The sequence below is a fragment of the Manis pentadactyla genome, chromosome X (genome assembly GCF_030020395.1).
Source record: "Manis pentadactyla isolate mManPen7 chromosome X, mManPen7.hap1, whole genome shotgun sequence".
Classification (NCBI taxonomy): Eukaryota; Metazoa; Chordata; class Mammalia; order Pholidota; family Manidae; genus Manis; species Manis pentadactyla.
In genome coordinates, this window is record NC_080038.1 from 8,566,184 (window position 1) to 8,591,566 (window position 25,383).

The 25,383-nt window shown below is 42.7% G+C and overlaps 1 protein-coding gene across 6 annotated transcripts; it reads left to right on the top strand.

Moving 5' to 3' along the window:
- The first annotated feature begins 3,255 nt into the window (after positions 1 to 3,255).
- Positions 3,256 to 23,431, top strand: RAB9A (RAB9A, member RAS oncogene family). Of its 6 annotated transcripts, none has more exons than XM_036912964.2 (4): positions 3,272 to 3,407; positions 4,857 to 5,062; positions 18,204 to 18,231; positions 22,490 to 23,431. In XM_036912964.2, exon 4 carries the CDS (start codon positions 22,521 to 22,523, stop codon positions 23,124 to 23,126), a length of 606 nt encoding a protein of 201 aa, XP_036768859.1. In that variant the 5' UTR covers positions 3,272 to 3,407; positions 4,857 to 5,062; positions 18,204 to 18,231; positions 22,490 to 22,520; the 3' UTR covers positions 23,127 to 23,431. The 6 variants fall into 6 exon arrangements, with proteins under 6 accessions (XP_036768858.1, XP_036768857.1, XP_036768859.1 ...); XM_057495896.1 differs by lacking the exon at positions 4,857 to 5,062 and adding an exon at positions 17,492 to 17,586 and having other exon boundaries at positions 3,274 to 3,407; XM_036912962.2 differs by lacking the exon at positions 4,857 to 5,062 and having other exon boundaries at positions 3,271 to 3,407.
- Positions 23,432 to 25,383: the final 1,952 nt, after the last annotated feature.

Genomic DNA, 25,383 nt, shown 5'->3' on the forward strand with positions numbered 1-25,383 from the left:
CTACCGCCTTTAAAGGTGAAGTTCAGTTTATGATTCACTTTCATCGGGAAGTCTGCACAGAGATCAAATTCCACACTTCATGCCCGCATTTTAATGCCTGCTGCATTCCATCCTCTGTAGTTACCCAAGTTGAGCTATGTTTGGAGTGTGGTAGAGCAAGGACAGCACTATTCAACATGCACTTACTACTTCTCAGGGAGTACACTAGGTCTAGTGATGGCAAGGAAAACAGTTATAATTTCAACTTTTCCATCAGTAATGAAGATTTTGGAATAGTTTGCATCTTTTCTTTATTCAGAATTTTATTGAGTGCTGCTAAGCGTGAGTTTCTTGGTAAACTGCTGTTTCCCCAACTGGCACCACTCTTCCACAGCCCTCCCCACTGCTGCCGGTTCACCTGTAGGGCTCAGCATGAAGCACCTTCTCGCTTACGTCTTCTCTGGAACCATCACCCTGGATTCCCACCGAGTGCACCTTGTTTATTTCCTTCAAGGCCCTTAACCCATTTGCAGCTGCACATTCGTTTGTTGCTTATGGAATGCTTTCTGAGCTCTCCTAGGGAGGGACTGACTCTATTTTATTTAAAGGTATGGTCAGATGATATAAGCACAGCTTGTGGATGGGAGCAAAGATGGAGGGAGGGTGCTGCTTGGGGACACCTGCTGAATTCCTCTGTGTGTTAACACTGTATTAGCACCTGGCACAGTGTGTGCACACACTATATATTTGTTGAATAAATAAGTATTAACATGAAATGACTTTTCATTTCCTGAAAATCTTAAAACCACCCAAGGGGAGAGAGTTTTATTGTATTACTTACTTTCAGTCTAACTTTAAAGCCAAATATAATGGATTTTCAATTACTTTTTATGTTTTTCTCCCTTCTTTGCAGCTATACAAGAACATCCATGCAATACTGAGAACAAATCTCTTATTTTGGCCAATGACCTAGGAAAAATACCAAATTTCTGATTATTTAGGTATGTCATTTAATGGCCACATTGCCTACCATCGAGTTCTGTGTTTTTCCTTGTATGTGAAAAGTATAATCACAATTATAATCAGTATTTATTATACTAGAGTCTGCAAAACACTTACTTGTAGCTTTTCATCTGAGATAGCAGAGGTGATTTCTTGCAGACTCCAGCTTGAAATGGGTTATTAACTCCCAGTGCTCACAGTAATAAGTAGGTGTCATTTAAGGAAAGGAATCATTACTGCCTAGCACCCTTGACCTCTTTTTCCTCCATGAGTGATGCGTTACATGTTTACAGAATATAAAGATGAAAATCCTAATTAGATGAAGGGAGTTGAACTAGGTCAGTTCTTAAATGTTTTTTGCCCATAAACAAGCGCATGGAGCAACAGAGATAGAGACCATCTATCTGACTTGTGTTAGCTTGCCAACCACATACATCCACAACAAAGGTCCCCCAAACTTGCCCTTCAGGGGAAAATCTGTTGACCCACCTTACTTTTGCACTGTCAAATCAGTTAGGTAAACAAGTAAATGGTGGATAGTGTCGGTTGGTTACTGTCCAAGTAAGACTTGTTTCAGAAAAAGTAACTTTCCTTATTCCTTCTTCAGGTGCTAACTATAAGCTACATTCAGGTTTGTTTGTATGCCTCACTGCCATTTTGGAACAGACTAAGAATACAATAATTCAAAACACAATAGTTCTGTAAGAGCACTTGCTAATACCTGCTTGGCTTTAGCAGTGCAGAGGTAAGTGCCTATTCCATCACTCCTTGACCATGTTATGAGATAGGATTTTCAGGTAGCATTTCCTTAGTGACCCTGTGGATTGATTGCTTGTTGCAATTTAGTCCAATGCACATGACACTGTGTATGTTTTTCTTTTAGAAAATTAACCCTAATATTCTAATATGTTTTACTGTATAGTTTTTTAAAGGTATTGTTGATATACACTCTTATGAATGTTTCACATGAAAAACAATGTGGTTACTACATTCACCCATGTTATCAAATCCCCCCCCATACCCCAATGCACTCACTGGCCATCAGTGTAGTTAGATGCCACAGATTCACTATTTGCCTTCTCTGTGCTACACTGTCTTCCCCTTGACCCCCCACACCGCGTGTACTAAACATAATACCCCCCAATCCCCTTCTCCCTCCCTTCCCACTCCTCCCCTTTGATAACCACTTAGTTCCTTCTTGGAGTCTCTGAGTCTGCTGCTATTTTGTTCCTTCAGTTTTGCTTCGTTGTTATACTCCACAAATGAGGAAAATCATTTGGCACTTGTCTTTCTCCACCTGGCTTATTTCTCTAAGCATAATGTCCTCCAGCTCCATCCATGTTGTTGCAAATGGCAGGATTATTGTGTAGTTCTAATTGTTATGTGTTTTAATATGAGATAACATCTCTTCCCCTCCCTATTTGCAACAGATTTGTATTTTATAAACCCTTATTTATATTTCCTTGGGGGAATATCCTGCATGGGTAAAAAATAGATTTTTTTCCTATAAAAGAAAAATTCATTTAAGCTCAAACTAGAACTTAATCTTTATTACATGCCTCATCTTCAGAAGTATTCTAAAATTGTGAGAAACTGCACATTTGTTCGGTTGCTTATTTTCTGTCTCTTTTTAGCTCCCCTAGGAAAGGGACTGAATGTATTTTTCAGAAAATAAACAAACTAAATCTACCCCACAAAATCTATTTAGAGGTCACTAAAAGTCCCTCCGGGCTCCAGGATGCTGTGTGGTAAGAACAATGAACTAAACTTATATAGTAAGAAATTACGAGCTTCCCCAATAACGAGCCTTTTCCCACTACCACTTTACGTATAAAGACAACGGAGGCAGTATTATAACAAGATCAAGGAAAAAGTTTAAATATAATTTTTTTAAATGCCTGTTCTTCCACAATATCACAGCTGTTTTCATTTCTCATCTACTCGTTTTCTTTGCACTTTCTTTTCTCATCTTAATCACAACAGGCTGCGGTTGTGCTGATGCGATGTTTCTTTCCACTTTACGTAAACTTTTAAAGATAATTATTATTTCGTGTTCTCTCTCGCCGGAAAGCAACCGGAGCACAGGAGAACAGAGGACCCAAAGAAAAACCGAGTTTCAGCGAGGATACGCCGTCCGGGAGACGGTGAGGGCGGGGCGACCGCGACCTCGAGGCCCCGCCTCCCCGCCCCGGGCCCCGCCTCCAAGGCCCCACAGCCCTGGCACCGCCTCCTAGAGCCCCGCCCCACCTTTCCCAGGCCCGCCCCGGCCCGTCGCCATGTTCTCTCGGTGCTGGACGCGAGCAGCCGGAGCCGGACACGGGCAGCGCCGCTCCCGCTACCTCTTGTTCGCGGGTCCTCGACACTCTCGTCCTTGCACGCTGACGGGTCGGTCCGGAGCCTCCGGGCGCCCTCTGTGTGGCCGCGAGGTGAGCGGGTCGCCGACTCCTCGCGGGTCGGGTGTGCAGGTGTGCAGGGTCGGGGGGCGCGGGCCCGCCTGGGGCCTGGGCCGCCGGGGTGGGGGCGCGCTGGGCCTGCGCGGGGGTCACTCGTTCGTCCGGAGCGGGACGACTTGTTGCCACCTGCCTCCTGACTGACGAAAGCAGGAGGAAAGACGAGTTCCCACACCCACACAGCCGGGGAGAAGGACACACGCCCAAACATCCGGGAGACACTTGGGGACACGCACAGACACTGGGACACACAAACACCTGGGGAAAGAGATCCTTAAACACCCGCGGACACACACGTACCCAAACAACCTGGGAGACAGACACACCACACCCAGCCGCCCGCGGGCAGCGAGGCACGCACACCCAGGGAGAAGTGCGGTCACGGGGACACACGCAGACACCAGCCTTCTCCCCAGCCTCTCGGGGCGCACACCAGCACACCCAAACCAACCCTCCCCTCGCGTGATTAATGTAGGGAAAGCAAAAGGCGCTCGTACAGTTTCATTTTGGCGAGTCCGACGGGCTACCTCGGGGAACACTTGCTCCTGGGTTAGACCGCTCAGGTGAGGAGTTGGGCACGTAGAGCCAGTCCCGGGGGCTGGAGGCGGGGCGCGGCCTTATCTCACTCAGGCTAAGATGTCAGAACCGTGTTCATTTCCTTCTTCAACTGAGTATGTAGTGAGGCAAGGTGAGACTTAGGTACCGACCGGGTAGTTGGGGACGTATTGGTTGCTCTGTTGTTGTTTCTTTTTAAGTGATGACACATCCCGTGACTATGGTTCTTTTGAGGAATTATTTTCTGCTCGTGTCCAAAGTGTCACGTGACCAAGCTCTATAGGATTTCAGCCTCGAAAATCAGTGAACAGAATTGGATTGCATTTTTCAAATGTGAAAAGGCGTTTTACCTGTTTGTCTTTCTGACGCTGGCACCATTGTAATGGAAAATCCCCAAGCTGCCTGTAATCTCAAAAACTGTTCAGTGGGGCAAAACTGAAGAGACGAAGGAAACCCCTAACTATTCAGTCAGGCTTTTAAGAACACTGTTTTTAGTTTCTCTTTTAGACGCTTGTGTGGAAGTTACCATCCCTACTTGTCTAGAGCTCTCAGAATCTTACTGAGATTCCCAAATCTAAGGCAATGGCGTGGCAGTCTGATGCTTTCAGTATTTTTGTGTAGACGTTGTACTAAATTCCTCTTATACTAAAATTTCTGGCATGATGACACGTATTTTTTAGAGTTTTGTGATGTGGGGAAATGTTTGGTTTATTATTTGTGAGGTTACACCTGGCCCCCCTCTTAGGAGTGGCTGTGAAAGTGTTACTCATGGGGTCAGCATGGCACCTTATGTGGCAGCTGTGCTCTCTGATTCATGCTGATGGACAGCGTGTTCTTTGCTAACGAATAGATCTCTCTGCCTCTTTTCAGGAGTTGTCTGCTACAGGGTATAGGAGATGCTGATTATATGCCTAAAATGATTGCTGTGGCATGGGATCCAACAAACGGCTGTGTGTCCTTTCCTTACTTGAGAGGTTTTATTCTGGGATGGATCAAGAGGAATTAGTCCAGGAAGAACATCCACGGACCTCGGAGGAGTCTTACTCGCTCTGTCGTTGGCTTGCTCATCTGGCCAAGTTAGGTCACCACATTTCTTTGTTAAATGATACACTTTATAATCTCTATGAGATTATATGACACCAAGAAGAGACATCAAATGATTGGATTCCAAGAAGTTCTGCCCCAGGCAATTTGCTGGTTAATGCTCTGGAGGAAATAAGCCAAGTGGAAGTGTGTGTGTGTGTGTGTGTGTGTGTGTTTGGGAAATGCCGTCTCAGCCTTAAAGCTCGCTAATAAATTTGTTAGTCAAAACTAAGGACAAGAAAATAGGCCTTGTGACTATGTAGGTCATCAACAAAGAATACTTATTAAGGTTTTTTTTTTGAGAGGGTGGTGAACTCACAACATGCCTTGGAGTTTGGAAGGCTGTGAAGCAAATGAAGGTTGGGATACCTGAGTAAGGAGACCTGGGGGGCCAGGTGTGCGGACGGAGGGCGGTCTGCACAGCTGGAGGCAGTCCCAGGCCTCTGTTGGCCTGGGAGCCTGGGGGGCCTGGGCTCATTAGATAACTTCAAAGGGAAATCTCTTTCCTAAAGTGAACCTTGATATTGTACATGCTGTGAAAGTTGAGCTCTGGGTATGTCAACATTCTGGAGTCTTCCATTATTTCTTGTTAGTTTTTGTCCCTGGTGATAGGTACAGGGTTTAGAATGCTATTGTTTATCATGAACATACAGAGGATGACTAGATGGAAAAGAATGTATGTTAGGTAACAGCTCGATCAGCATTGGGTGGAGAGAGATGGGTGTGTATTTCAGAAGAAATATAGAAATGAAGGAGGCAGTTCAGGCTTCTCCACATTCTGTCTTCACCAAACCCAGCTTATTTCATCTTGGGGAGTCTGGACACAAAGTCCACTTTTGTCCGAGGTCTGCTGCCTTACAAATGGATGCTGTTGTTTGATAGGAGCTGGAGAAACTGTGTGGAACAACTTGATGCGTTTATCCCATGGCCACATTCGTTATCCAAGTGTGAAGGAGAGCAGAGCAGTGTAAACTAACAAACTGAGCTGTAAACTGAACTCACTGTCCAAGTTCTTGGGAATTGGATTCAGTTTTTGGTTGCAGAGGCTAAGGTAGTTCCCAGAAGGTAGTTCTCAGGAGCAGTCGTGTTAATAGTGTTAGAGAAACCTGAAAAAAAAAAAAGCCTTAGTTTCTTTTTTTAAAATTTTTTATTAAGGTATGATTGATATACACTCTCATGAAGGTTTCACATGAAAAACAATGTGGTTACTACATTCACCCATATTATCAAGTCCCCACCCATACCCCAATGCAGCCACTGTCCATCAGTGTAGTAAGATGCAACAGATCCACTATGTGCCTTCTCTGTGCTACACTGTTCTCCCTGTGATCCCCCACACCATGTGCACTAAACATAATACCCCTCAATCCCCTTCTCCCTCCCTCCCCACCTGCCCTCCTACACCCCTCCTCTTTGGTAACCACTAGTTCATTCTTGGAGTCTCTGAGTCTGCTGCCATTTTGTTTGTTCAGTTTTGCTTCATTGTTTTGTCTGAGGTCTGCTGCCTTACAAATGGATGCTGTTGTAGATCATAGAAGATCTCCACAAATGAGGGAAATCATTTGGCATTTGTCTTTCTCCACCTGGCTTATTTCACTGAGCATAATGTCCTCTAGCTCCATCCAGGTTGTTGCAAATGGTAGAATTTGTTTCTTTCTTAATGGCCAAATAGTATTCCATTGTGTATATGTACCACATCTTCTTTATCCATTCATCTACTGACGGACACTTTGGTTGCTTCCATATCTTGGCTATTGTAAAAAGTGCTGCGATGAACATAGGGGTGCATATGTCTTTTTGAATCTGTGATCTTGTTTTCTTTGGGTAAATTCCTAGGAGTGGAATTCCTGGGTCAAATGGTATTTCTATTTTGAGTTTTTTGAGGAACCTCCGTACTGCTTTCCACAATGGCTGAACTAGTTTACAATCCCACCAGCAGTGTAGGAGGGTTCCCCTTTCTCTGTATCCTCACCAGCATTTGTTGTTCTTAGTCTTTTTGATGCTGGCCATCCTTACTGGTGTGAGGTGATATCTCATTGTGGTTTTAATTTGCATTTCCCTGATGATTAGTGATGTGGAACATCTTTTCATGTGTCTGTTAGCCATCTGAATTTCTTCTTTGGAGAACTGTCTTTTCATATCCTCTGCCCATTTGTTAATCGGATTATTTGCTTTTTGGGTGTTGAGGTGCGTGAGCTCTTTATATATTTTGGATGTTAACCCCTTGGATATGTCATTTACAAATATATTCTCCCATACTGTAGGATGCCTTTTTGTTTTGTTGATGATGTCCTTTGCCGTACAAAAACTTTTTGGTTTGATGTAGTCCCATGAGTTCATTTTTGCTTTTGTTTCCCTTTCTCGAGGAGATGCATTCAGGAAGAAGTTGCTCATGCTTATATTCAGGAGATCTTTGCCTATGTTGTCTTCTAAGAGTTTTATGGTTTCATGACTTACATTCAAGTCTTTAATCCATTTCAAGTTTACTTTTGTGTATGGGGTTAAACAATAATCCAGTTTCATTCTCTTGCATGTAGCTGTCCAGTTTTGCCAACACCAGCTGTTGAAGAGGCTGTCATTTCCCCATTGTATGTCCATGGTTCCTTTATCATATATTAATTGACCATATATGGTTGGGTTTATATCAGGGCTCTTTAGTCTGTTCCATTGATCTATGGGTCTGTTCTTGTGCCAGTACCAAATTGTCTTGATTACTGTGGCTTTGTAGTAGAGCTTGAAGTTGGGGAGCATAATTCCCCCTGCTTTATTCTTCCTTCCCAGGATTGAAAAAGCCTTAGTTTCTAGAACTTGCTATGTAGAACTCCAACAAATAGAAGAGTTTTTAAATGATTTAACAGGTTCAAAAAAGTTAGAACTCACTGGGCTACGGTATGTAGCTAGGTGGCTGCTCTAGTCTGTGCAGTTTCATGCTTGTGTATTTCATCAGCAGCAATGAGGTGAATATACCTGAAACTACATACGTGGTTTAGTTGGAAGTCAGAACAGAACCATAGAAGATCTGCTTGAGGACCACACGTTGGTGAATGCAGAACATGCATTCTAGTGTTCTTAAAGTTTCATAAACAGTTGTTTTTGAAGCAAACAGCTGCCACCCTCATTAGTATTTGTACAGTACTTGGTTTTTATCATCCAACCCTCGAAAACCCAGCTTTGCAGATATGATGTCATTGAAAGGAATGTGGTTCAATCTGATGTTGAGACTGTGACCTCCCTGGAATGCCAGTTTGCACAGTGTCCTACAAATGTCCTGCACCTGTGTGGTTCCCACAGAAATGTAAAATAGCCTACCCTGCCCATTTCCTATGCAGATGTCCCTTGATACCTGCCTCCCTTGTTGTCTGTAGAGTTTCACCCCCATTTTCTGCTTCACTCACTTCTTTAGGAAATAGATCTGCTGGTGGAGAAAGGGGCTGCAGGGTGCAGAGGTAGGGGTGGTTGGTCATGGGGTCTAGAGCCTTTTGGAAAAACCCTGGCACTTCAGCCACGGCTGGCCTGTCTCCATGTCAGGAAGAAGTGCCTGTGTGCTCTCCAGGGCCTGCGCCTCTTCAGATGGCCATGGGAATTGGCATTGTCACTGTTAGCTGCTCTTCCTGGGTTAGGTTTGGTCAGCTATTCAGTTTTTCCCTGTGGCCCAATTGCTTTCCATCTTCTCAATTTTGTTGTAGTCTGTCATTTACAGTAGTTCCCTCTTGTCCTTTTTGGATTTGTATATTTTTTAGACCTTTTCTGTTACTTGGTGGCAATGAAGGTAGCACATGTCTGATCTGCCCTGTTTTATTAGACCGTGGGAAGTATTTGTCTTTGTGAACTTGTTTGTTGATCTATAAAATATGAGTGATGGTGTCCAACGTGCAGGTGTTCTGAAGGTATATATGCACAGGTGCCTAGTAGTCAGTAAACAATGGCAGCTAATGTTATTATGGTCATAGCATTTGTTATTTGAGTGAACAAGACAATGGCACTAGGTAGAGAGGGAAGTGGACATGTTTCTTGTGTGGGTGAAGGAAGTGGGTAAGACAGAGGAAGAAAGAGATTTTGGAATTGGGGTAAATAATTAGCTGGATTTTGAATATGTCAAATTTGTCCTGCCATCCGGGTACCAGATGAACATTTTATAAAAGGGGTTGGAATTCCTGTTTGACCCCAAGGACTTGGAAAGTGGAGGTGGACTTTGGTGTAGGAATCACTGGGTTTTATATCCCAGGAAGATTGGTTTGGGAAGAGGTAGGGCTTCAGCCTTGGCAGTAAGCCTCCTTTAAGAGCTTGTTGGAAAAAGGAGCCATCTGGGTTGCAGAAAGCTAAGGGGGTAAGGGGAAGAGAAGCGGAACTGTTGTCAGAGTCGTTCTATGGACGATTGAGTAAGAAGCATTTTCAAGGTTACTACCAGGCTGCTTAGGCCTAATAGAGGCTGTAAAGATAATAGAGGTGGCCAGGTCCTGGCTAAGACTTGAAGGCCCCACCTATGCTTTCAGTTAGAAGTGTTGATGTCGGGGTTCTTGTTTGCGGAGTTGAAGAATGAACTTAGCAAACAGTCAAGGTAGGAGAGCCAGGGAGACTTTTATTGAGAGATACTGTAAGAGGACAGACAGAGCTCCTGGTGTGAGCCAGGAGGGGACAAGAGAGCCTGGGGCCGTGTGTTGTCTAGGGGATTTATAGGCGGTTGAAAGACAAAGAGCTAGGGATGCAGATCCACCAGATGGTCTCTAAATGTTTATCTTTAAAGAGACACTAAGTTTCTTATCAGTTTTCCGGACTATTTTGCAGAGTTAACATAAATTTACTGCTTTGATCCTTTCTCAGAGTAGCTGTTTCTTGGTTTGGGAGTATATCAGTCAAGGCTGCTTGTCTTGCTTTCAAGGTGAGCTGAGTTACTGACTTGATTAGGGCTGGAGGAGGAAAAGCAGCATCTGGGTAAAGTTAAAGATAAACTGGGCTTTTTTGGCAGGCTCAGGTAAATTTTTACCATAGCCTCATTTAATTGACACAAACAAGACATGGGCTATGCTGAGGTATTTTCTTATCTGGGGGATGTTCAAACATTCCAGGCCAGGTTATTCCTGGCTTTTTAATTTTAACTAATCTTCACTGAAGAATGCTTATATTCATTCCTAGTTTGATATTTTACTTTAGAGAATTAATGTGACTCTGTCTTTGTTTAATCGTTTAATATGGAGTTTTGATAGGGGTCTATTTCCAGAGGCCCTCACCCTACTCTGACTACACCCACGGTCCCTGTCTCAGTGTGATATTTTACAAGACCCTTTTCCAACTGGGTCTCCGTTAACCTTATTTGTGTAAAACAATGCCTTGAGTACCCTTCCGAGATTTTGTCATGTATATCCAGACAAATGGCTGCATCTGACAGAATTCACTGTCCACTGGGTGGGCCTCCGGTGGGGACCCTGATCAACCATGAGGGTGTTTTCTAGAAGTGCACACAGTGAAGTCCTAAGAGAAGCACTTTCTCTTCAGTCACTGTCTGGCTTCATGCGCCTTAGGGCATTTAGATGAGGGCTGAGGAGAAGCCCTTGGCTTGGCCCTCAGCAGGTCTCTGGTGAGTTCTGATGTTCAGGGAGCTGGATGGGGTGCGAGCCTGTGTGCAGTGAGTGGAGTGGAGGGTTGAGGAAGGACAGAGGTGAAATGGGTAGTGATGGCTGAGTCATTTTGGGCTTGGACAGTGTCTTGTAAGCAACGTCAGCATCAACACCTTGGTAGGGCAAACCTGGGCATCACTGATGGAGAAGTGGGATGAGCGAACTTTCTGGACAGCTGCCTGCACTGCTAATAAGTTTCTTTTCATTTTGACCTAGTGACAACTTCCCTACAGAATGGGAGCCTGCACTCTAGTTCTGTCCTATATGCCAGATGTAGCTGTCGTCTTAACATACACTTGCTTGGGAAATCCCTACTCCTCTTACTTAATTTCTCTTAACAGCCAGGAAGTTCTGTTTTGCTGTGGCTTCGTGCCTGGGGGCAGTGTTGGCATACTAACTCTTCCCGAAGTTTAAATGAAGTTCTCCAGGCTTTCTGCTCCAAATTAAAGACACCTGCTTTCTTACTGCACTTGAAAGGCATCAGAACCAGCGTTCCCTTAAGTTACAGCAAATCCTTGTTGACCATGTTTAGTTTTTGTTTTGCTGCTTTGATCTATTTTCCTAACATGTATATCCAGATGAATTTCTTTCCTAATGCATTCTTCCTGAAATACCCAGCCATAGCTCTCAGTATTCCTATCGTGTGACCTTTATCTGTCCATTTCTTTGCATTTTAATTTCCTAAATTTAAACCAGGAGTGATAAATTCAATTTAAGTTTTTGAATGTTAGAACTACTCGAGGGATTACAGAGTAAGTGTTTCAAAATCTGAAATTTTGAGAAAAGTAGCTTATAAACCCAGTCTGCTCTCCCTTTGGCAGCTTGGTAGAGGAATGATGTGCTTCAGCCTTCACTAGCTCCCTGTTGCAGTCAGCAGTACTTATTTTACAGTGGTTTTCTCATTAGATTTTCAAGTAAGAATCAATTTTGTGTCCCTTCCCCCACATTTTAATAGACCTCAAAAATAGTATGGGGGAAGAACTAACTGAATAGAGAAACAAAGAATTGTAAGTGGGGAAAGTACAAATAGAAAACAAGAAGAGAAGAACAAGAATAAAGGAGGAAGTAGTTTACTCTTTGTTCTCACTTCAGCATTTATTTGGTACCTCACCATATGTAAAGCTTTGTACAAGATATTGCAGAAAAGAAAAAGGACAAATGAATAAATTGTATTAGTTGTTGCGTGTCCCTCCTAGGGAGTTGGCATTGTAATTAGAAAGTACACATTTATACAACTGACCATGGTGAGATCATAAGGGAATGGGAGCTGTAATAGAGGTGGAAATGATTAGGAGAGTGAAGAAAAGAGAAAGATTAGGTTTTAGGGGGCCACCATAGAAGATTTCTTGGAGGAGGTGATCTCAAGTAGGACTTTGGAGGACTAGGATTTTCATAGCTCTTGAGGTGTAGGGAGGGTCTTCCAGGCCAAGATAAAGGCCTGAGCAAATGCTAAACAGTAAATGTCTGTGATGGGTGTGGGGTGGCCAGTTGTAGGGATACAATTGGAACAGGCTTGTAAGGGAGGTTAGATAGCTCTTTGAATGCCATGCTTAAAGCCTTATATAACAAAAATAATGATGAAATAAATGGATTTGGTTATGTGTAAGAACAGAGGCAGTTGGATCCATGAAGAATAAAAAATGTCTGCCTTTAATCCATACAAACATTCCTGGTAGAGATTTTTGTTCTCCATGCTTGGATCTGACTCCGCTTTGGTTTATAGTTGTAAACGACTTCGGAAGCCAGCAAGGGCTTGGAGAAGGCCAGAGAAAAGGGTACTGATGAACTATCCATACACAATTGGTAGTGCAAACTGAAAGTACACAATGGACAAGTTGGAAAAAGTGTTATAGAAAGGAGTAGTTTGATTACAGTGCTCTCTTCTGATCTTTAGTTTTAAGGTAGCTGCTGAAAACATGGTAGTTTCATTCCTGCCAGTGACTTACTTATCCAGCTCCCCATTGAGGTTAGTGTGGTCCATTGGCAACATCTGCTGGGGCCAGCACATGGTATTGTGGTCCTGAAGCAGCATCTGCTATTCATGTAACTGGTTTATTTAAACACTGCTGCCGGAACAAGGAGGTCATTTGTGACTCTATAAATCAGATTTTAAGGTCTTACTGCTAATTCTTAGGCCATGTGTATTCATATGTGTGCATATCTGCAAATATGTGTCTATACTCTTTAGCTATAACTCACATGCTATAAAATTCACCCTTTTAATGTAAATAATGCAGTGGTTTTTTGCATGTTCACTAAGCTGTGCAACCACCACCACTAATTCCAGAATATTTTCATCACCACACCCCCAAAAAAGAAACCCTGTACCCATTAGCAGTCACTCCCCATTTCCCTCTCCCCCATTTCCTGGAACCATGAATCTTTCTATGTCTGGATTTGCCTATTCTGAACATTTCATATAAATAGAAATCACATACTATGTGGCCTTTGTGTCTAGCTTCATTCATTTATTACGGTGTTTTTGAGGTTCATCCATGTTGTTTTGTGTATCAGTACTTCATTCTTTTTTAGAGCTTACTAATCTTCCATTGTATGGATATGCACATGTTATTATCCGTCAGCTGATGGACATTTGTGTAGCTTCCACTTTTTGGCTATTATGAATAATGCTGCTATGAACATTCATGTACAAGTTTTTCTGAGGATGTATGTCTTCATTTCTCTTAGGTATATACCTCAGAGAGGAATTGCTGAGTCTTAGGTAACTGTGTTTAATTTTTTGAGGAAACACCAAGCTGTTTTCCATTATCATCACACAACTTTACATTCCCACCAGTTGTGTATGAGGGTTCTGGTTTCTTCACTTTCTTGACAACACTCGTTACTGCCTTTTTTATTCTAGCCATCCTAGGGGGTGTGAAATGGTATCTCATTGTAGTTTTGATTTGCATTTCCCTACTGGCCAATGATGTTGACCATTTTTGCCTATTTTTAAACTGGGTTGCTTTGTTCTTGATGTGCTGTAAGAAAGAGTTCTTTATATATTCTGGATACAAACCCCTTATCAGGTTTATGGTTTGCAAATATTTTCTTCCATTCTGTCGGTTGTCTTTGCACATTCTTGATAGTGTCCTTTGAAGCACAAAGCCTTTAATTTTGAAGTTCACTTTATTTTTTCTTTTGTTGTTTGGGATTTTTGTCACTGAGTTATTTTTAATATAATCTGAGTGAGTTGCAGAAAAATAGAAGAAGCGAGTATGGGAGAATATATTCATAAATGACAGGTCCGATAAAGGGTTGACATCCACAATATATAAAGAGCTCACACACCTCAACAAGCAAAAAGCAAATAATCCAATTAAAAAATGGGCAGAGTAGCTGAATAGACAGTTCTCTAAAGAAGAAATTCAGATGGCCAACAGACACATGAAAAGATGCTCCACATCACTTGTCATCAGAGAAATGCAAATTAAAACCACAATGAGATATCACCTCACACCAGTAAGGATCGCCACCATCCAAAAGACAGACAACAACAAATGTTGGCGAGGTTGTGGAGAAAGGGGAACCCTCCTACACTGCTGGTGGGAATGTAAACTAGTTCAACCATTGTGGAAAGCAGTATGGAGATTCCTCAAAATGCTCAAGATAGAAATACCATTTGACCCAGGAATTCCACTTCTGGGAATTTACGCCAAGAATGCAGCAGTCCAGTTTGAAAAAGACAGATGCACCCCTATGTTTATCGCTGCACTATTTACAATAGCCAAGAAATGGAAGCAACCTAAATGTCCATCAGTAGGTGAATGGATAAAGAAGATGTGGTACATATACACAATGGAATATTACTCAGCCATAAGAAAAAAACAGATCCTACCATTTGCAACAACATGGATGGAGCTAGAGGGTATTATGCTCAGTGAAATAAGCCAGGCAGAGAGAGACAAGTACCAAATGATTTCACTCATCTGTGGAGTATAAGAACAAAGGAAAACTGAAGGAACAAAACAACAGCAGAATCACAGAACCCAAGAATGGACTAACAGTTACCAAAGGGAAAGGGACTGGGGAGGATGGGTGGGAAGGGAGGGATAAGGGTGGGGAAAAAGAAAGAGGGCATTACGATTAGCATGTATAGTGTTGGGGGGCACGGGGAGGGCTGTGCAACACAGAGAAGACAGTGATTTTACAGCATCTTGCTACACTGATGGACAGTGACTGTAAAGGGGTATGTGGGGGGGACTTGGTGAAGGGGGGAGCCTAGTGAACATAATGTCTTTCATGTAATTGTAGATTAATGATACCAAAATAAAAAAATAAAGTAAAAAAGAAAATAAAAATAGAAGAAGCGATTGTTCTTGGGGTCTGGTGGATAGCAGTATTGGAAGAAATTTTAAAAGAAAAGGATTTCCATTTATTTTAATTGCAGCATTCAGTCAAGCTAGGTTTTCAGTGAAAATGAAGGTTTAAAAAATACTTTTGATATTAAAAAAAGGTGACTTCGCAGCCAAAGCAGAACTTTGAAGATTGAACTTGGTATTAATTATACTGGATTTCCTTGCAGACTCTCACATAAGCCTGTAAGCTTTCCCAGGATGTATACTATTTGGGTTGATGATGGCACAGTGTTTTTCTACAGTCCCATGTCTCCTCAAGGCATGCAGAGCATCTCCCAATAGGCAGTTAGGTCATTTCCTTTTGATCCACTGTGAACATTTTTGCAAATTTTCATTTTCTTTTTTTTTTTAAGAGAAGATGGTTTTAGAATAGTATGGGGATGTATTTTTTTTGTTATAGTTTAAGAAATGGGCAATGTGGGGAAAAGAATGGCATTTTTATAATGGTATAACACTTTTACATGTAACTGAATCATTTTAGAGAGCATAGTGCATTTTTATGAGACATAGTAGGCGTACTGATTTCAGTATTGCCTCTACCTGTGTGTGCAGGGGGTGTTAGGAAGGGGCCCCAGTGGGAGTGAAGTCTGGCTGCATCTACGCAGGTGAGCAGGAGCTAGCCCCAGGTAGCAAGAGAGGTGGTTCAGAGTGAGGGAGGTGAAGCATGAAGCCAGGCATGAATAACTTACTGCGGGATCAGGTACGAGTCACAAAAGCCACACTTTTCAATTCCAAAGCCAGCTGACACGTAGGTGGTTGAGGAGCATCTCAGGACATCCATGAAGCTCTTCCCGGGACCTTGTTCTTCCCCACCGCAGCAAGGTACCTTTCTGGACTCCACATCTGATCAGGTTGCTGGCTGCTGAAGCTGTTGCAATGTTCCCATCATTCCGAGGGTATTGGCAGAAACCCGCCCCTGCTTCTGAGGTCCCTCCTGCTCCAGGGCCTCTCCCTCCAGTCTACCCCATAGCACTGTCCTCTCTTTCCGGGCTCTAGGGCTCCAGCCTACCTTGGGCTCCCCCTGTTACGGGCAAGGCCGCCTGGGCCCGGGCCAGCCCCACTTCCTGGTTCTGGCTCTCTCTCCTCACAGTTTCCTCCTGCTGCTGCTGAGCTTAGCCTGTGGTCAAACCCACCGGCCCTGGGGCAAATCCCCCTACAGCAGAATCAGACCTTGGTGAGGCTGTGTTCTCAGGACAGCATGCAGCTCACGTGATTGCTGAGACAGTGCTTCGGAACAGCCCACACTGGAAACTGGCATATAGTCTCTCACTCACACTCTTGAACACAGTCCAGTTTCCCTCTGGTGTCGGAAGTTACCTACCGCTTTTCTTCAGCCAAGCGGTAGGTGGAGCAGCTGGCTGTGTGATAGGATTGCATTGTAGCATTGTATGAAAATTAAGTCGTCGTAGTCCCCCCCACTCCCACAGCTGGAAGTACACGTAGCTCCTAGGTAGTCGTGAGGTGCTCCTGCGTGGGGCCTAGGTCTGACCGAGGGAGAAGCACGTTTGCGCACTGTATCCCTCACTCTGGAGATGCTGGGCGGAATGCCCTGCGCTATTTAAATTATTCCTTGGTTTTCGGTTGAGTGTGAGTAGTTGCCCTCTATGCCAAGGACCTGTCATTTGTAGGACTTGCTACAGCTGTAACGAATGTGGCTTTGTGTGTGTGGATTGTCACCTCCCCTAACTGCAAGACCCCAAGACAGGACCCGGGTGGGGTGCAGCTCCCACCCTCAATATCTGGCACACAGGAGGCACTCCCTAAGTGCTTGTTAAAAAGTGCTTTCCCACCTGCCCCACGGAACCCGAGGCTCTCCGGGAGATTCTGCAGAGTTCTGCAAACATTTGATTCACATTTCAAAGGCAGCTGAGCCTGGTGGGTTAAGTGCTGGGCTTTGGAGTAGTCGGTGGGCTGCATTCCCAACCCGCTCTCCCCCGCTTACTAGCTGTGACAGTGTAACCCCGCTGAGTCAGCAGTCTCATCTAGTACAGCGGTAAGGAGACACTTGCGGGGAGTGCATGCGGTGGAGCCGGGGAAAGGGCTCACAAGGCTCAGTGTTAGCTGTTATTACTACTTTATAGTTAACTTCAAATGTCAAAATTTTGAAGAGGCTTTGAAATTTTTTTTCATTGACTGACTATAAATTCAGGACTGCTATATGTAAATTCCACAAGAACACTCCGTGCTTTAAAAGGTGGGGGGACTGAAACCTTTCGTTTAGACCTTAAGGCGGAGGACTTGAGCATAGCTCTGCACAGTCGCCACCAGGAAACCTTCAGGGTGAATCTGATGTCTGGGCCTTGGGTCCTCTGGCTCTCTAATGTCTGCCTGTGTAATCTTCTCCTGTGTTCTGCCCATGACTCTTACTGAAATTGACTTAAGAAATGGTCATAAAGGAAACCTTTTTTAAAACTGCCAGTGAGGACTTCTTCGGGTATTCATTCCAGAGAAACTTTCTGCACTCCTGTGACGAGCTTGGCTCTCTGGTGAACTGCTTTCCCCTGTCATCCATGTGCAAGTGAATCTTCCCAAAGGCCCTAGGAGGTAGGTGCTGTTGTGGCTGTTGTCCCCGTGAGCCTCAGGACGTCAGGTAGCTTGCCCTGGGTCTCGCTCTTGGCCACGGGCCCCGGAAACCAGTTCTCCTTTCTGACAGTGGTCTGCTCTTCTGCCACAAGGAAGCTTCCACCTCTGTCTTAGCTTCCCAGAAGCCCCACGCCCCCCCTCACTGCCCTAGCGGCAGCCCGACTCCACCTATGCCACACTGGCGCCTCTCCGTTGTGTGGCCCTTCTTAGTTAGCTTTACCTATTCTTGGGAGTATATTCTAAGCCACTCGAAATTTGGACAGATTTTGAAAAATGAAATATTTTGTATTTCATATTAACAAAATTTCACAGCTCAGTGTGAAACTTAGAAAAGGGTGGGCAGGTGAACAACTACTTGAAAAAACAATGACTAAAGTGTAGTATTTGAGTCTACGACTTCTTTTTGGCTGAGAAAGGTCCTGGGCAGCTTTCAGGTGTGATTTTCCTTTTAAATTAGGAATCTAGCTGCTAATAGAAATCAGATATTTCACATTTTAATTCTTGTTTTTACTTTTAAAATTATGAAAACAAGTTGAATGTACATTGCTAAAGTGAGCTTTCTAATTTTTTCTGTGCAGGTAATGATGCCTGAACTGAACAATTAAGGTAACATTTATGACCTATGTAATATGTTTTTCTTAAATTTCTCTATAGAATTTTGCTGAATTGCTAAGGTCATGTTTTAACCTTGGTGAAGGTTATTGCCTTTGGGTAGTTATTCCAAACTGGAATGGAGTATAAAAGAATTCATATTACATTTTAAGGTAAATTCTGAAAATAACATGCCAGGATACCTTTATTCATTTTGCTATACTGAAGAAGTTCCAAAGAACTGTACTGTTTATAGAGAGGAAAAGGGAACACTTTTAATGTCCATGCGCCAATGATGGTTATGTTAGTGTATAAATTGCATGAAGTAACTTTTGTTAGAGTCAGTGGGAAGTTAGACGGTTTGTATAATTATGTCACTGTGCATGTTCGTATACAGTTCTTCGGTTAGAATAAGAGAGGTGCCTGTGTATATTTCAATTGTTTTAGCAAATGCCAGCGTATTCCCAGTTTGTTTATCTGGCAGGCCCCAAATTACAGATGGGAAATGTAAAAAAATGTACTCTTTTTGTTTCCTGGTGTGTGGGTCTAGCATACCCCAAATTTGTTGGCTCGGAATAATGGCACAAACTAGGAAATCCCACATTATGTGGAAAAAGAAAAGAACTATCAAAGTGTCCTGATAAAATTGTAAATGACAAATCTCAAGGAATTTCTGACTTAATTTGGTAGATGTATGCAACCAGTCATCGGGGTGGAGGTTGTTAGATTACATAATCTGGTTTATAATTTGATGTAAAGATCTTAACAGTTCAATGTACAATTAAACTTTATGTCTGGTAAGACAGAGACTTGTTAAAATACTGGGATAAATGATAGACTAGAATTGTAGACCTCTGTTACACCCTCATAACAGCAAGAAACTTCTGTGTTCACTAATCTCAAAAATTGTGTGAAGAAACAACCTTGGGATGGAGGCTGCAGGGGAAGGTTCCCAGTGTTGGTGCTGACCATGCCCACCCAGCAGTTCTGAGGGCCCAGCAGTTAGGTAGGTGAATGTGGTGCGGTCACCAGTAGAGGGAGCAGCGTGTGCCAGGGCAAAGGTAAGGGAGAATGTGTGATCTAAGCCAGTGGAACTGAATTTCCGTTCCCTCTGACTTCATTTAGAATGACTGAAGCCGAGAACAGGGAGCAGGGCCAGGTGTCTTGCCTTAGAAGTCGGACTGAGACCTCACTCTGGAGAACTACCGAAGAGTGTGAAGGAGGGGCCTTAGGTGCTTCCTGATGGCAGAATAGTTGGTGTGCTTTTTTGGTTTTGTTACTCTTTTTTCTATAAATTGAAGTTATTTAAGGAAGATTGTATAGAATTAAATGAAGGAACCGGTTTAGCACATTGTTGCCTATGTCAGGAAATTTAAGGGGCTTGCAGTTGTTCTGATTTCCTCTGTGACGTTCGTTTAGTCTGGGCATGACTGAGTGATCCTTTATAAGTCAAAAAAGTCTCCCAAGAGGTATGCACCTCAATTACCTCAGTTTTGTTGACCTATTTAAATTGTATTAATTATTAGTTATTACTGTAGTAGTAACTTTAAAAGAGCCAGTAAAAGTTAGGGATAAGTTGCTATAGGTTTTACTAGGGTAGTGGAGCATGTAGCTGGAAATGCAGATTCTTGCACATTATAGGAAGTGTTCAATTATATTATACTGTGTCACGCTTGCATATAACTAGGAGGTAGCCAGATGTTTACCGCATTACATTATGCTGTTATGTTTGCATATAACTAGAAGATAGCCAGATGTTCACTGCAGTGATTTTTGCAAATTCATTCTAGTCAGCAATTATTGTTCATGTCTTTATTACCTTCCCATTGAGGGAGTCACACTATCTACTTTTACGTTAAACTGAATTGTCATTTTTGCACTGGAGCTGTGCTGTCCAGTACAGCTGTTGGCTCTTTAAATGTGGCTATTCATATTAATGAAAATTAAATAAAAATAAAAATTCTGTTCCTCACTCCCTTCAGCCATATCAAGTGCTAACAGCTAGTGGCTGGCATATTGATGAAGGACGTCAGTGCTGTTGCAGAAAGTTCTGTTAGTGCTACCCCAAAGGTTATTTTCTTTCACAAATTTTAATATACTTAAAAGCTATTTGGTGCTGAAATATTTAAAGATTAAATGATGTAATTTGATTCACAATAACTCAGGAGAAGGGAGAATGGGCAGTTATGGAGGATTTGTCCCAAGTTGATAATTGGTAAAGCTAGGTTTAGGGCCTGTATGGTTTCATTACATTATGCTCATTATTCAGAAATGTGTATGTTTGAAATTTTACGTTAACAAAGAATGAAAGCAGAAACGCTAAACAGAAACAACGCTCTCACCAGCACTTAGAAGTAGCCATCTGAGATCCTGCCCTGCACTGGCTGGCCCTGTAGTACAGCCTAAAGGGTACACATAGTACCATTTTTTTTTGGTATCATTAATCTACAATTACATGAGGAACATTATGTTTACTAGACTCTCCCTATCACCAAGTTCCCCCCCACATACCCCATTGCAGTCACTGTCCATCAGCATAGTAAGATGCTATAGAACCACTACCTGCCCTCTCCGTGCTGTACAGCCCTCCCCATGCCCCCCCAACCCACATTATGCATGCTAATCGTAATGCCCTCTTTCTTTTTCCCCGCCCTTATCCCTCCCTTCCCACCCATCCTCCCCAGTCCCTTTCCCTTTGGTAACTGTTAGTCCATTCTTGGGTTCTGTGGTTCTGCTGCCGTTTTGTTCCTTCAGTTTTTTCTTTGTTCTTATACTCCACATATGAGTGAAATTATTTGGTATTTCTCTTTCTCCGCCTGGCTTATTTCACTGAGCATAATACCCTCTAGCTCCATCCATGTTGTTGCAAATGGTAGGATCTGTTTTCTTCTTATGGCTGAGTAATATTCCATTGTGTATATGTACCACATCTTTATCCATTCATCTTCTGATGGAGACTTAGGTTGCTTCCATTTCTTGGCTATTGTAAATAGTGCTGTGATAAACATAGGGGTGCATATGTCTTTTTCAAACTGGGCTGCTGCATTCTTAGGGTAAATTCCGAGGAGTGGAATTCCTGGGTCAAATGGTATTTCTATTTTGAGCTTTTTGAGGAGTCTCCATACTGCTTTCCACAATGGTTCAACTCATTTACATTCCCACCAGCAGTGTAGGAGGGTTCCCCTTTCCCCACAACCTCACCAACATTTGTTGTTGTTTGTCTTTTGGATGGTGGTGATCCTTACTGGTGTGAGGTGATATTTCATTGTGGTTTTAATTTGCATTTCTCTGATGACTAGTGATGTGGAGCATCTTTTCACGTGTCTGTTGGCCATCTGCATTTCTTCTTTGGAGAACTGTTCAGTTCCTCTGACCATTTTTTGATTGGATTATTTGCTTTCTGTTTGTTGAGGTGCATGAGCTCTTTATATATTTTGTATGTCAACCCTTTATTGGATCTGTCATTTATGAATATATCCTCCCATACTGTAGGATGCCTTTCTGTTCTATTGGTGGTGTCTTTTGCTGTACAGCACATAGTAGCAGCTTTGTTTAAGGTATATCTCATTCCCTCTCAGAACACTCAAGTGATAGCACAGGCTTGCATTTGTAAGAGTTGGAGCTTCCCAAATGAGTCTTGTGGGTAGAATGTGCTAGATTATAGTGTTACATTAAAAATTCTCTTGCTGCTGACGTTAATTTTAGCAAACTCCAAACACTGTTCCTTATGAAGAGAGTAGAGTTCATTTACTCAGTGGCTGGCTTATTTTTGTTTAGAGCCAGAGCAGTTAGCTTCTGTCTCGGTTTCCTGGTTTCCAGCTTCCATGGTGATAGCATTGGAATGGAGAAAAGGGGGTAATCAAGACTCTGGCCAGAGAGAAAAGCCATCACTGGACCACGAAAGGGCTGTTGGAGGTTGTTACAGACACTTGTGTCTTTGGTCTCCTACTGAATCTCTAACCAGTGGTGGCAGGGCTGATTGTGAGTAGAAAGGAGCAGTTGAGAGCAAGTTATTTGGGGTGTGACGTGGCCTTGGGTGCCAGCTGCAGGGAGCTGTGGCCGAGAAGGAGAGGAGTGTGCCCTCACCAGCTGTCTTAGGGCCTAGTGCTAGGGTAACGCCTTGCGTGGGGTTGAGCGCTCAGGAAATGACAGCTCTTGCTATTAGGTCATCCCTGTGGTGAAAGAAACTGGGGCTCTGCATTTTATTTCTCTTACATGCTGTGATTCATACCATGTGCATAAAGGAATGTAATGGTACCTTTTTGTCTTGCAGGTTTCTAAAGTCAGAGATCTTGAGATTAATAATGGCAGGAAAGTCATCACTTTTTAAAATTATTCTCCTTGGAGATGGTGGAGTTGGAAAGAGTTCTCTAATGAACAGATATGTGACTAATAAGTTTGATACCCAGCTTTTCCATACAATAGGCGTGGAATTTTTAAATAAAGATTTGGAGGTGGATGGACATTTTGTTACCATGCAGATTTGGGACACGGCTGGTCAAGAACGATTCAGAAGCCTGAGGACACCATTTTACAGAGGGTCTGACTGCTGCTTGCTTACTTTTAGTGTTGATGATTCTCAAAGCTTCCAGAATTTGAGTAACTGGAAGAAAGAATTCATATATTATGCAGATGTGAAAGAGCCCGAAAGCTTTCCTTTTGTGATTTTAGGTAACAAGATTGACATAAGTGAACGGCAAGTGTCCACAGAAGAAGCCCAAGCCTGGTGCAGGGACAACGGTGACTATCCTTACTTTGAAACAAGTGCAAAAGATGCCACGAATGTTGCAGCAGCCTTTGAAGAAGCAGTTCGAAGAGTGCTTGCTACTGAGGATAGGTCAGATCACTTGATTCAGACAGACACAGTCAGTCTGCACCGAAAGCCCAAGCCTAGCTCATCTTGCTGTTGATGGTTAGAGAGGTTGCCCGCGTGTTCTGACCAGCTCACATATATATGCAGATAAACACAGGGTGGAGGAATTAGCATTTGCAGCAATGGATCACCTACTTATAAAATTAAACTAACCATATGGCTGCCTCATTAGTGGGTAGGAGAAGGGACACATCCACTCACAGACGAATCTATTTACCCACTAATGGCACCTTACATTTATATATTGTAACGGTTGTCTAATAATGTTTAATTAAGTTACAGAGCTAATGAGATGATCAAAATTTAATTTTAATTAAAACGAAACACTTGAATATTCTAGAAGTTATTGTTTTTTTTCCTGAGAAAATGGAGAACTACTTTTTATATGTGTATATTTTTATGTAACTGGCATCTAATTCCTGGTTCAAAGAAAAAATTCCCTAAAGCAATAACAGTTTAAAATCTAATGCATTTGCACTGCAGTAATTTCTTTGCTCTTTTAAAAATATCTAAGTGTGTTTTCATTCTACAAAGCAGAATCGATCACACTAGTAACCACACGTGTGCCCCTGCCAACAGAGACCAATTTTATCACTCTTTTACTAAGGATTGTACTTTGAGGGTAAATGAAGACATCTTTGGTCATGTACTTATTGTCTTCTCTGTCACTGAACATTGTTTAGTGATTTGCCCTCAAGGTTTTTTGTCCCCGTGCTGTGATGACCAGAAAGGATGAAGCAAATTGTGGGGTAGAAGGGGCATGGTGTTAGACATTTTGAAAAACCAGATTGATACATTTTTCTCCCTGACCCTACTCATTGGGAACCAATGAAGAAGAGTATAGTTTTTGAAGCTCTCAATTTGCCTATAAGCAAAACATTGTAACATTTTACATTCAGGGAAATTAAATCTCTTCATATTCTCTAGAGAGCTATAGTTTTTATTATTTATAATCAGTGCTCCCCTGCCCCCAAAGACTCTCCATCTAAAAAACAAAAGGAATTCAGTTGGTGGTGTATATTATAAATATTATATATTCCTTTTTGTTTTTTCTCTAGGGAACTTGCTTTTTTAAATCGGAAGTATACCCATTGTTTTGTGACTTGCCCTTCTCATGTACCGGGACGTGTTTCCATCATAGCAGACCTGCCTCCTTTGTTAGGTATGTGGGCTAGCTAACAGTTCATTCCAGCTGCTCTCGCTGATAGACACCCAGCAGTACTGTATCAAAGTGTCAGTTTCCCACACCTTGGTCAACAGTGGGTATTAGGAGTAAATCTTTTGTTCATTTTTTAAATAGATGGTAGTCACATGATTGAAAATCCTAAGGTGCAAGGGACAAATATCTCTACCCTTGCCACCCAGCTCCTGGCCCTGGAGGCAGCCATGTGTTAAGTTTCTTGGGTTTCCATCTAGGTATTCACGGAAGGAAAGCATATTGTATTAATTCGCTAGGGGTACCAAACCAAAATGCAGACTGGGTAAACAATGGGAATTTTTCTCACATTTCTGGAGTCTGAAGTCTTTTAAGGTCAAGGTGTCAGTAGGTTTGGTTTCTCCAGAGGCCTCTCTTCATGCTGGCAGAAAACCTTTGCTCTTGTGTACCCCCACCTGTGTCCAATTTCCTCTTCTTGTAAGGACACCAGTTAGATGGGATTAGGGCTCACCCTAATAGGCTCATTTTTAGTCTAATCACCTCTTTATAAAGACCCTGTCTCTAAATACAGTCACATTCCGAGGGAGTAAGAGGCAGGGCTTCAACATAGGGATTTCTGGGGGGATACAGCTTAGCCCATAACACATGCATACAGAACTATTTACAAAATGTGTAATTTTGGTGCTTGTGTACAGATTCAACTAATATCTTAGTTTTTTAATTTAAGCATCTTTTCAGTGACCTTTTTCTAGCTAAATATTCAGGGATTAGAGTTGGCTCTCAAGAAGTCTAGAGCTAGGAAGCAAAAAAATGATCAAGGGAAGAGCTCTTCCTGTGTGTAGACATTTGGCTACTGGAAGGCTAATGGAAGGAAGAGTAATCCAGCCTCACACGGTGATTTACAGGGATTAATGAACGGGCTGAGAAAACACCACGCTGAAATGTGATAACCAAGAGGAGGGGGAACAAAATCTGAATGAAAAGCTTCAGCCTTTAAAGAAGCTACAACTAACGTATGGAAAAGCTCTTCAACCAGTAGCTAAAGGTGCCTGCTAATCTGATCCCTTCGAAGAGGTTGGCCAGTGTTACCTATTCGAAGATGAGAAATACTGCAAAAAGGAGAGTTGGGGAAAAAAGC